This window comes from Struthio camelus, chromosome 8 (genome assembly GCF_040807025.1).
Source record: "Struthio camelus isolate bStrCam1 chromosome 8, bStrCam1.hap1, whole genome shotgun sequence".
NCBI lineage: Eukaryota > Metazoa > Chordata > Aves > Struthioniformes > Struthionidae > Struthio > Struthio camelus.
The window spans coordinates 20,000,451-20,013,335 of NC_090949.1; the positions used below are offsets into that span (position 1 = coordinate 20,000,451).

At 40.1% G+C, this 12,885-nt stretch overlaps 1 protein-coding gene across 3 annotated transcripts in view; it reads left to right on the forward strand.

Annotated features, from left to right (window-relative positions):
- Window positions 1-12,885, forward strand: part of GTF2B (general transcription factor IIB) — a 28,677-nt gene that overhangs the window by 2,870 nt on the left and 12,922 nt on the right. For 2 of the 3 annotated variants that reach the window (XM_068952581.1, XM_009682566.2), the window contains one exon: window positions 5,042-5,148. In XM_068952581.1, the coding sequence (XP_068808682.1) occupies window positions 5,042-5,148 (107 nt within the window). Of the gene's footprint in view, window positions 1-2,073; window positions 2,346-5,041; window positions 5,149-12,885 lie in introns of those variants that run through there. The other variant, XM_068952582.1, reaches the window with a different exon arrangement.

Consider the following 12,885-nt stretch of genomic DNA (forward strand, 5'->3'; position numbering starts at 1 on the left):
TATTCACATTGATAGTAACAATTTTTTTTTATTAGCATTTTATCTTTTGGTTTTATTGAGCCTTGTGAAAAAGGGCATTGCAAATGGAAAAAGAGAAGCTTCATCTTCTAATAGTTCAGCTTCCTTTTATTCCAAAAGCAAAGATTTTGGGAACAAAGCTTGTTTTTTAAGTCTGTTTTCAACCTGTGCACCCACAATGTTGAAATTCAGCACACAGCATTTCAGTTCTGTGTGGGCCTGAACAGGAACATTTTTGAAAGAAAAACATGCAGTCCATTTAAAATGAGAAATGAAAGGGCTTGTTTGGCTACAACTGTGGTTTTGAATCTCTATTTTTCTGTATTGAAAAAGCTGATTTTTCAAAATACTAATATTCAGTGGTGTATCAAGTCTTTAAGTTGGTAAATCATTTAAGTTAATTTTGAAAACAGGCTTCAGGAAGCACTTACTCATGTTCTGTAAGTCATCAAGAGTATACTAAAAATCTGGTGACTGGAACTTTTATGTTATTGCGTATTTAAAATTTATAAGATTTGATCATTATGAATAAAATATATTTTTTAAATTATAAACCTCTTTTGAGTACTAAAGCAAAGGATCTTATTGTGACTCTTTTGCCCCAGGATTTTATGGCAAAGGAGTAGATAGAGCCCTACGCAGAGAAGTGCTCAGAAGTTGTGTGATCATGAGTTTGACTCAGTGAGTATTAGGAGGACTTTTCAACCCTGCTAAATTTCCTCTGCTAACAGATTGAAAAAGATTAATGTTTCATAGTGGAAAAAAGGCCCTAGGTGGTGTGAACAGTCCTTTATATCTCATTAATAGATTTTGAAGTCTCTAGCTGATTTACAATTGTTTAGACATTTTTCAGTACTGATCGCTTAAAGCAACTGAAGTAATAAGATCCTTTGCTCAAATCTGTAAACTCTCCTTTCTTATTAATCCCTCTTTTTATTTTTCAATGGGAAAAGGCTCATAGCAAAGGAGTAGGGGGTTTTGCACTGTTTTACAGTTTAAACCTGAAAAGCTGGTGGTGCTGCTGCTCAATGTGCAGACTGATTTTTGCATACAGATAATCTCCTGGGGAATTGGAGTTCACCTAGAGTCCATTCTGTGCCATACAGTTTTGTTTTTTCCAACGTGTTTTTGGGGTTCTTCCTTCTCCTTGGCCTGATGTTTGCTACTGCGGTGGATGGGGGCAGAGAAGAGGGGAGCCAATCACATAGTGCAGGAGCATGCAGGGTCTGACGTGGGAAACCCATTCAAAGCAGCTGGTGTGTGTGGCCCGCTTGCCCAGGGCTCCCATGACTCACAGCAGCTGCCTGACACCTGCAAGTCCTGCAGAAAATGACCGTGTTTTTCTACTGGGCAAATCTTCCGGTGGCAAACCAGAACAGCTAACGGAGATGGTCCCAGTAAGGGGGTCTAAACCTTTCTTGTCTTCCCCGTTATGGGAATCAATCTGTGCTTGATCTCTGTCATGGAGTGAGGAAAATGCGCATGCCGCAGCTGCTTTTGTGCAAACTCCAGCAGTTTCGTTTAAACTTTTCTCTGGTATTTAAGCAAGCTGCTGGAGTTTGCCCAGACAGAAATGGCTGAGCCATGGGCGCATCCCAGGGGACAGCTCCGCTCTGGAGCGGCAAGTGGCAAAAGCAGCGCGGTAAGGAGCAGCCTGGGAGCAGGAGTTTCACTGGGAAGGTCCGGCTAAGGCCGGTGCTGGTGGTTGTCCTGTCCTGCTCCTGCCCTCGGTGTCAGGTCGCCACCCGCAGAAGCAGGAAGCTCCATCGCCCCCCAAGGACCAGGGCTGGGCGGCAGCGTCGTCACCGAGGCAAACGGCAGCAACAAACGCACTTTAAATGACGGCCGGGTTCTGGGCGCACAACCCGGAGCAGCTGCCACCGACCGCAGCTCTGCGCCTGGGGAGCAAGCGGAGGCGGGCCCTGCGCGCTGCCAGGGCCAGGGCCGTGGCTCGGGGCGTCGGATGCGGGCCTGGGCACCGGCGCGGCCGCGGCCTGGGTTCCCGGCAGACCCGCGGGGGCGAGGGGAGGGCAGCCTCCACGCTCCCCTCGTAGCTTAAACGCCCCTCGCAACCCAGCCGGGCAGGTCTCAGGCTTTAAATACTGCCTGAGCTCAGCCCCGGCCGCTGTACGAACACCCGCTTTTCAAAACGGGCCGCAAAAGCAGGCCGGAGCCGCACCCCGCCCGTCTGTCCCTTCGCGCGGCCCGTAGCGAGCGCCCGGCGTGGCCCCGCCCAGCCGCGCAGGGTATATAAGGGGGAGCGTCGCGCGGCCGCCCGACTCCTCACAGGCGCTGCGGCGAGGAGGCAGGATGGCGTCCACCAGCCGGTAAGGGGGGGGGGGGGGGCGGGTGGCCCGGCCGCCCCGCTGGGGCCGGGGCCGGCGCGGAGGAGGCCTCGCGGGGGAAGGCGGGAGGGGCCCCGCCATCTCTCCGCAGCCGAGGCGCAGCAGAGAAAATGGCCGCGTTCCCCCTGCCGCCGCCCGAGGGGGCGCGGGCGGCCATCGCCGGCCCCGGTGCCCGGCGCGGCTGCGCTCCCGGCTCGCGCGGCCCGGGCTCCTCTCCGCTCTCCCGTGCCCCGGCGCGGCAGGCGGCCTGGCAGGGCCGCGGGGTCGGGCCTCCGCGGGTTTCCCCGTGTGGGCCGGGCCGGACGGCTCCGAGGGCCGCCGCAGCCGGGCCGAGTGCCGGGGCCGCGGTTGCCGCCGCTCGCGGCGTTACGCGCTGGCTGCTCGGTGGCGTGCCGAGAGGAAGTGAGCGTTTGGGGGGGTTTCGGGCGGTGCGTGACTTGATTCCGGGGACTCCTTGGTGTTATAAGCTTCGTATTGTTACTGTTTTTTTAAGTTATCACTGGTGTTTTAGGTAAAGGCGCGTTTTGCTGCAAGGCGGCTGCTGCTGGGCGCCGGGACGGTGCCGCGGCCGCGGAGCAGGGCGGCTCTGCCTGTCTGGGGCCGGGTAATCGGGTCCTTGAGGTCCCCGTGCGAAACCCGTATCGGCGCTAGGCCGGTGGCCAAACGGGTCCCTGTATCTGAATTATGCCTTTTCCCTAGAGCGTGTCAAGGTTTGCTTTCAAGTCAGGAATGAAGGCCCATAGAATGGACTGTGGAGTGACTGTATTTATTCTGCTAAGCCTGTCCTACAATCCAGTGAGCTTTTTCTAGTAGTTCTGTTGCAACTCTAGAGCTGTTTACAGAGATTGACCTTTATACGTACCATGCACTTTGCTTCAGTAAAATTGTCTTAGTATGTCGAACATGTATGCTACAAGGAGAACAGCATATGTGCCTACGTATGCAAGTTCTGGAATTAAAAGATTGATTCATGCAGTCAGTGTGAAGTTGGAAAAAAATACTATTACATTTTTTTTTTATTTGCGGCTTCTGATCCCCCCCATTTAGGATTTTACTAGCCTTTTGCATAATGCCAAATGTCAGATGGCTGTGCATCATGCTTTGTCAACAGTTCTGTCTTGTCATATGAAACTACTGGCTGGGAATAGTGAGAAGGAGAAAGTTGTTCTGAGAGCCTGCATGTAATGTTTTGGACAGAATTTACATTTAAAGATCTGGTATGAACATGTTCTTTCTGGTGGCTTTAATGTTAATACCAAAGTTGATTTTTTTTTAATTTCAGTTTTGATTCTCTGAAAGGTATTTTTCCAAACAGCTATTGGATTAAAATATTTAATTCTTTTGCTTTTGACATGTTAGAAATATCTTTAAAAAATATATATATATATATAGAGAGAGAGAGATCTTACTATATCCACTTAGCTGAAATAATGGACTAGTGGGAAAGAGAGAAGTCAGATGCATTTAACTTTTTAATAGGATGTTTTCTACAATTGAAAGGATTAATAGTTATTCTTAGGCACTATGAGTTTTAGGTTGGCAAGTGCTCAGTAGAAACTGTTTGGTGTTCAACTTCCGTATCCTCTGTTCCTTAACTCAAGGAAAATGGCTTTGTTCAGTATCTAAAAACTGCAATTCTAAACAGAGATTCTGATTTTGAAATGATAATTGTTTTACAGAGTGACTGTACATTCACTCCTAGTTTTAATGAGGTATTTAATTTTGAAATGTTTGGTTAGAAGTAACTGGTCATTACTCTGGTCAGTAACCAAATTTGTTGTGTGTGTATGTGTGTGTTAAACAGTGTTAATGCTAGATAGATTTTTTTTTTTTCTGGTTTTTCTAGCTCTTGGAGATGTATAGCTGTAGAAGAAACAGTTGCCTGTTATGAAAAGCCATTGTCATATAATCCCTTTTGCGAACTGATTCATTGATTTATCTCATTTTACTAATACTGCTTTTCGTTACGTTTCTCTCGTGCTTTTCATTGCATTTCTCACAATTAATGAGCTATGTTTAATTTACAAAGCCTAGTAAGCCTGGTGTAAAGTAGACTTTTTCTTCAAATATTCGAAAATAAAAATGCAATAGTAGTGTCAGTTATTTCCTAAAAATGATGTTTACTGCACTACTTAATGAATCGATATTGATCTGATAAGAACGACTGAGAATGGTGATTTAGCAATCCCCACTAACTTTTTGGGGAGTCTTATTTAGTAGTGGACTGTGAGTAGAACACAAGCACATCTGTTACTTAAAACTTTAATGCTTTAATTTTGAAAAGTTTTGTCTCTCTGATGCAAGATAATTCAGGAGAAAAAAATAACTTAAGATGTATTAAGTCACATTTGTGAAATGTAGTGTTAGAGCATTTAAATAAAAGGTGAGTTTCAAGTTTTCGGATTAATGTTATTTTCTGTAATTCATATCTTTATAAATCCTGTATTATTAAATTTTTCTTAGTATTAGTACTCTCGATTTAAAAATAAAACCTTTAGAGGACAATAGACAGTACTAAGTGGTTCATTTGTACTGTGAATAATGAATATCATTAAAGGAATATATCTTTATATGTCTATTACTGCAGTTTTGCTCTTCTGAACTTGCAGTCAATTTTGGATATATAACCTGTTTGATTAAAGATAACCAAAGATTAACGCTTCTAATTTTTTTCTTAGTTTGGATGTACTCCCAAGAGTGACTTGCCCAAACCATCCAGATTCCATTTTGGTAGAGGATTACAGAGCTGGTGATATGATCTGTTCTGAATGTGGGCTAGTAGTAGGTAAGTAGCTATTCATATTTTTGTGGGTTGCCATAGAACTTAAATTGTGCATATATGTTTGGTTTTTCACAAGGCTTGTATATGATAATTTGAATGTTGAAAGGTTTTTTTCTTGATGCCTCGATATTTCCTGTTCTTGCATATGTATTCCCTTGGCTATAAACTTACCATTTTGAATAGTCTGTTTTCTGGTACTGACTTAATGGTATTAAACAAAGTGATTAGTCTCACCTGAAAAAAGATTGAAAAACTGTAGATATGTTGTCATGTTGGATAAGAATATTGTGTTGTCCTAGTCAGTGTTCTGTCTTTAATCATGAATGTTTCAGTCAGGGAGGTATAAGAAATGTAATAAAAGCTTAGTCAAATAACTTGATAACCTCTAACTAATAGGAAAATAAATTTTTTGGTAATCTTCTGCCCTGAAGGATGACTCTCTCTATCCTTGTCAACACCTGTTTTTGTTAATTACATCTCCTAAGACTTTTAATACTATCCAAAGTAAATATCAGTTTTTTCCTTTGGAATTTTGCTGATCTCTTTTATTCAGTTCATCATGTGGTAGAAACTTCTACAGACTAAATTAGATTTATAAATAAAATTCAATATTTAAAACCAAAAGGCCTTTTAGATGTTATCTTTCTGTTTGAGGAAGAAAGAGAAAACGACTTTGTCACGTGATGTACCATATGTTCATTTTAATGCACCTTTTTTTAAGACTATCTTTTTGGTTTTTTTGCCCTCGTACATGGGAAACTCTTCATGCTTCTGATAGAACCATTCTTTAAACCTCATTTATTTCTATTAAATTTTTTTTAGGCCCGTGGTGACCAAAATAAAATTGTTTGTTCTGACAGTGGGTGTTCAGATCATTTATTCAATGGTATTAAATATTCAAGTAGTTTTGTACCCCTCCTACAGTGTAATGACTTGCTTTTGGCTCTTGTCTTGCACTGAATTGAAGGTTTTCATTCAGCTGTTAACATAAAGCTAAAGACTTTGCTCAGTTGCAGAAAATTTAGTACTAATTCTTTAGGCCAGCTGACTAAAATATGCATTTGTTTTTTATGCAAAAAACAACCAAGCTCGCGTATAGTTTATTAAAATAAATATCAAAATATTAAAAGATACTCCTTGTTTTGTTTAAAATGTTGAATCCATTTAAAAGGCTGTAAGTAAAATGAGTGTCCAGACCAGTGAGCATTAATTGCTTTGTTAAAGAAGAGCCAGTTTAAGTTGCATAAATTCTGATGGTTAAAGATACACGAATCATGGCAAATTGGCTTGTTGAAAATGCAGATGTCCACAGTGATGTTTCCTGTTGCAATATGGTAATAGGCTTCTAGGCTGTTGCTTAAAAATATTTTGGTCAGTGTTCAGTTCTTTGCATGGCTGCTCTAGAAGTCAAACCAAATTTTAGAAAAGTTCGCCTTGATCAATTCATAACTTTGAAGGTGATGGTGTTTGTAGAAAAAGAGGGAAAGGCTTTGCTTGCCTGTTGATGATGCATTTTATTTTAGAAACTTTGGAGTCTAGCAGAAAGCTCACTGCATGTACATTCTGTTACCCAGTCACAAGATACTCTTGTTTTAGAGATTTACTCTTTGCTAGTTTTCGGTCAGTAGCTTTGGTGATTTCTTTAGTTCAAGTAATCAGAATTTTTGATGAGCAAAATCATTAGAATATTAATACAAACTTTGGCTGAGTGGAATTTTTCAAGGGCTTCTGTTTAAAATGGACTTAGGTCTCTTTGTAGGCAACATTACTAATAGGAAAAAAATGTTTTTTTTTCCTGAAGCTTGGAATGTTTTTTAAAATAGGCTTCTGTATGGATTTAACACTAGATGGTTGTAACATTTACTTTCGTTGTGCTGATCGTTCTCATTTTGTCTTACCTTCCTGCAGCATTTTAGTTATTCTGCATATATCCAGTTCATTGCTTTGGGTATATAGCAGTTTATTTGGAAAACTAACTTAATTGGATGAAGATAAATAATTGAAGAGTGCGTGACTGAGAAGTGTGAATATTTAACATAGTTTTCTCTCTTGGTCTGTTAGGAAACTTAGCGGAGGAGAAAAATGATGCAATTCTTGATGTCTTTTTTTTGCAGTAGGGATATTCTAAAGGAATAAAAATTCTAAATTTTTATTTATTCTAAATAAAAATCTTATTCCCAAATGTGAAAACTTCTGTCTGTCTGTTGTTGCGGACTCCATACGACACACAGATCATGATGCGTAGCTGACACGAATAGGATCTTGTCAGATAACGTGTTTTGGGTTGAAAGTTAGTGAGATTTTTATCACTGAAGAAGATCAATCAGAAAAGTGTTTTTTAAAAAAAGAAAAACTTGATGTAATCTGTAGCCAAACAAATTGTTAGATTCGTTTTAAAATGTTGTCATTTCAGTGTCTCTAGAGTGCTGCTGGTGTAACTGAGCAGAAAGGTAAATACTGAATGTGTGTGGAACTCACTGTCATAAAGTACATAGTGATATCACTTAACTTTTGTTAGTACGATTTGGCTGAAATCAGAGTTAACAGTCCTTGACTAAACTAAGTGAATTTCCAGTTGATGTTTTTCTTTCTTGTGTGGTCAAGTACTGAAGTTTTCAAGTATTTGTGGAGAAAGAGGATTTTTGCTTGTTAAACGTAGAATAGAGCTTATCATAGGATAAAATAGCTGGTACGTTGCTTCCAAAACGTGAAAATTAACTTTTCTTTTTTCGGGTGTGAGGTGAAATCAGTACATTAGTATTAGGATTGCGATTGTGTTGATCAGGTATGTAGTTGAAAGGGAGGGTTGAAGCAAAAGGAAAAGGAGCAGAAGGAGCTGGTCTTCTCTTTTGTAGCAGTTGAACCCAGTGACTTAGGCAGACCTGTATGTTGGAAATCTTTCTAAAGGGATTTTAAAGAGGGATTTTTAACATCGAAGTTGGTTTGCACTACTAGGTGTTGTTCTTAGTGTCTTGATAAGATGAAAATTTTAAGTTACATCTAGTATGATGTTTTTTCTTTGTACAGTATTTTTCACTTGTTCCAAATGAGCTTTGCTGTTTTGTTATATAGTGTTAAAACAGCATTAGATCTTCTAATATTAGTATGACTGAAGCTGATGTGTGCTTCAGTCAACTTAAAAACTCATCTGCCTTCTCTGTATTATCTTTTTTTCCCTAGGTTAGCTTCTGTTCTATTTTTTCCTGGTTACTGTTTCCTACTGGCTAACTCTCCATCCTGCTACTTAATTTCTTGTTGCATGAAGAGCAGTCAAAGACCCAAACTGCAATTATCCATGGAATTTATGTATTAATCTAGACTGATGTGCATCTGAAGTGCTACAAGACTATGTCCCAAGTATATCTGCTGTCAGAAATCTGTTGCAAAAGTTGTGACAGTCTTGTGTTTTATTATACATACTGTTGTCAGGAAAAATCATTCTAGGTGATGTGGTAAAAGTATACCTCTTAGTGTTCTGGCTTAAGAGTTCATGCAGAAAGCTCTTAATTTGGAGAGTTAGTTGGCCATATCTCATTCTTCAGGCAGACTTGGCACGAGGAGAAGTCTTTCATTTAAAAACACAAGGCTAGTAAATCTTCTCTCTTGGTAGGTATTTTGCTTACTGCCTTTCAGAAAAGACAGTAAAAAAGGATGAAATTCTGCTGATTTGCCAGAAGGGACTTACAAAGGTGAAATAAAAGTGGAATACAAAGCACCAACCTTTCTTGACGTAGCAAAAAAGGGATGAGTTGAATTTCGGTCAGAGGGTGTAAGGACACGCCTAGTGGCGTGTGCAGCTGTGCACAAGAGGGGAACTGGACCAGGAAAAGTGCGATTGTGAATCGGCTCTGGTGCTTAATGGTCTCATCAGAAGCATATTAGGTGATGCAAGGTAAACGCTGGAAGTGCTGAAGTTAAGCCCTGAGCCTGAACTGATGGATACTTTTTACATAATAAACAAGTTATACTGCTGAGACTGAAAGCTTGAGTCAACAAACCATATGTCTGATACTAAGTCTTGTAGGTTTTTTCAGGACACAGGATGGAAAAATATTGGATGTAAGCTTTTTATCCAAAGCATCTTAACTAGGTAAGAAGGAATACCTTTCTGATTTAAAACTTTCTTTAAACTTCCTTGTAGTTTCGCTAGATAATGTTTTAGTGTTAATGTGCAGGAGTTGCAGCAGAGAGCGTTTTATTTTCATCGTTAAGTGCTAATTGGCTAGTGCTCTCTGCTTCAGTACACAGGATTGAACCATTCTCTTGTATGGAATCTTCTTGGATAGCTTTAAATAAAAAGCAAAGTCTTTCTTCAGGTAGTGTGAATCCTTGGGTGCAAATCAGCTTGCCCAAGCTTTGAGTCAGATTGTGATCTATATTCAGACGTTTGCTCTATGCCCTGTGCATACCTGAGTGGTCAGGTGAAGAATTTTGTAAAAAGTGTTCAATAGCTAGCCTATCTTGTGGTCAGAGGAAAGGCTGTTATAGTGTAGATAAGATTTATTAACTTTCCCATGAATAGTGTTTCTGTAAAACAGAAGACTGGAGTAGGAAGGGGTTTCATAACTGCTGCTCTGCTGGCCGGTTCATCACTCAAGCTCTCGGTGTCATCAGGGATAAGATTGACTGTGTATGTATATAGACGCATGTTTTCTGAAATTAAGTAAATAAACTTTATTTAGTTGTTGGTAGGATCACCTAAGCGAAGAGCTGTTTAAGTACTTTTAAAATCTGTCCAGTAGAGGGCGGTTCTAGCTATTGTAATACTTTGTTCCTCCAAATGGTAAAGAATATTTTTGTACCTGCAGGTGTGTTTGTAGTTACCTGTTTTCTGTGAGTGTTCTTAACACCCAAAGCTTAAAATTGGAAATCTCAATTTAAAAAATTTCACTTAAATGAAAAGGCAAATAAGCTTTAGATATGAATGTATAGCAGAACCTTGAATTCAGTTAGTGTTTTCTGACTTAATGTCCAAGGCCACTGAAGTGTCTGATGAAAGTTTGTCCTTGAAACTAAAAGTTTTTGCATCCATAGGAGAATTAATTATAAAGTATGCTGATACTTACAGAAACGTTGAATAGAGTTGATTTTTGTGTGAATGTTCATGGATACTGATTTTACAAACAGAACTTGAAATATGAAGAGAGCTAGTTGCTGTCCCTTTTCAGTCAGCGTTTCAAGTCTAACCTATTTCAGCTCCTTAAAAAAGGGATGATTGTTTTAGCTATTTTAGAAATGACATTTGTAACACTGGAAGCTTAGACTTTGGATGTCTGCACGTTTTAGAGTGTCAAAGATAAGGATATACGGTTCTTAATGTTATGAAAACTTAATGTGAAAACAAGGTGTAGAGCATGCATATTTCAAACACCTTTTACTTTGGAAATGAAGCATTTGATATCTTTGGCAAGCTTTTACGAGTCAGGAAGCTTATTTGATGTCAGCGAGCTTCTCTGTTTCTTTGAGCGCCTATTACCAGTTCTTTTGTGGGCTAGTGACTTGATTATACTTAACATTAGCTTGTTCTTCTAGTTTGAATAAAACAATAACATTAAAAGTGTGACATTTCTGCCTTTGTAAACCTTAGGCCATCTCCTAAGAGGTCAAGAAATGGATATTTTTAGTTATATTTAATTTTGAGCCTTCTGATTTGCAGAGTAGTGTTTGCTGTTCCAACTGGGGTTCTGATCTGATGAAGCAAAGCTGGGGTAGTGTGATTCTCGGTTATCTGCTTGAAGGTTGCCAATTTCAGTGGTAATGTAGTAACCAGGTTATTTTTCTTTGATGGAGTATTTTTGTTTCAAGTAGTCGTTCTTAGAGTCTTACTGACTCTAGCTGTAGTGTATTTATTTTTATGTGAGGCCTTTTTTCTCTTCATCACAGAATGATTTCTTCCTCCCTAGCACCTAGGAAAAAGACAGTTAAGAGATATTCACGTTTTGTTTTACAAATGATGCATGTTTCCTTAAAAGTTTATAGGAAAATAGTGCAGCCTTGCCTGTATGCTGAGTAAGGCATCTGTCAAAATACCACTCAATAGGATGCTCTGTAAGTTTCTCTTCTGAATTTTATGACTTCTTTGAACTGCAAGACCAGGTTGTTCTGTTTAGAAGGGATGAATTATCTGTAGGTCCTGTATCAAGGATGACACTGAATGCCTCTGCCAGAGACAGAGTGAGCTTCCACGAACATCTGCATTTTGTGTCTCGTGGATTCAGATTGCTGAGGACTCCAGACTTCTGAAGTGAAAAAAGGTTGATGAACACATACTATCCACTCACTTGAGTGGTGCTGCAAGTGCTGAAGCATGTGTTTGGCTATCTGTCGTAATTTAGTCAGTCAGGTAATACATTAGAAGCAGAATTTCCAGCAGCTGCCCTCTCTTATTGGGCCTGGAAATAAGCATTGTTCTTGGCCTGATATTTCCTGTCCCCTTGGTGGAGGCCGTTTTCCTGTTGGTGGCTTCTGGGTTGGAAACCAAAGGTGGTTGAGAACTATTATGAAGAATGCGCCTTTTTTTTTTTTTTTTTTGACATCTCAAAGCCTGATCTAGTTTTGTTTACTGTTTCAACTGGGAGTTACAAGTAGACTGGTGTTGCTGTTGGTGATGATGCTGTATTTGTGGTGTTTTCAATTTATTGAAAGCAAGACAACTTTTTGCAAATGGTGATATGTTGCAAAAGACTGGACATCTTGTAGAAAAAGCTGTGTAGAAAAAACATAAAATTGTGGATTTTTTTCCCAATAGCTTATTCTCTGCTAACATTTTAAAACACTTTATCTTAACTAGAAGTTGAAAAGCTGCGGTAGGAACAGGTAGCTTTGCTTATTGAAAACTTGGATAAAATAAAATGTTGAGTACAACTATATGGGCTGTATGTAATAGCCAGAATGTGGATGTGTTTGAAGTGGTTTTCTAACATAGTCTTTGAATGTTCGTATGGGACTATAACCATACAGTTAGATCAACCTGCAGTAGGTAGCATTTAGTATTTCTTCTTCCGTTTAACAGCCTAGTTCGTATAGAGCATGAGGCAATAACATTTGTTAGACTCAGCTGGTCCCAGAAGGCCATTTGAATCCCCAGGCCATGTGTTTTTGAAGCAAGGAGCCCTGGGGAAGCTGGTGTAGGCACAGGTGTGTCACTGGATGGAGGCTCGCCTGGCTCTGTCTGCACTTTCTAGCTTGGATTCAACCCTAGGCTTTTCCAGGTATGAGCGGAGTGGCAACTTCAGGTAAGCAGAGGGAGAGCAATCGCCATGGAACTGAAGAAGGTGATAGCCCCCCACTGCGTTGTTTCCTATTGTTCAAAGAAAACTTGCTCGTGTAGAGGTAGTTTTTGGAGTATTTGGAGTTGGTTAAGGTTTAGTGCTGTGCCCAAGTGAATGAGTCTTTCCCGTGAATTGGGACCTGTGAAACAGCCAGCCAGGTAGTTCAGCTTGGCACTTTGCAGTTACGTTTCTTCCCTGTTCTCTTCATTTTTGTATTCTGCTATTTAGACATTTCATTACTGTAATTTATCTCAGCAGCTCATTACTCTGGATATTAACAAATTGACTGCAATGAATTTTAATTCTATATATTTTTTTAATTTGACATTGTAAAATTTTTAATTAAAACATATCTGTGCTCACTAGATGGCAGCAGATTCCTTAACTGTAAGAATGAATCAAAAACTTTCTGTAGATACAATACGTGTTTGGTACCTTGAAGTGCAAATAAACTTTAATGCTGTATATA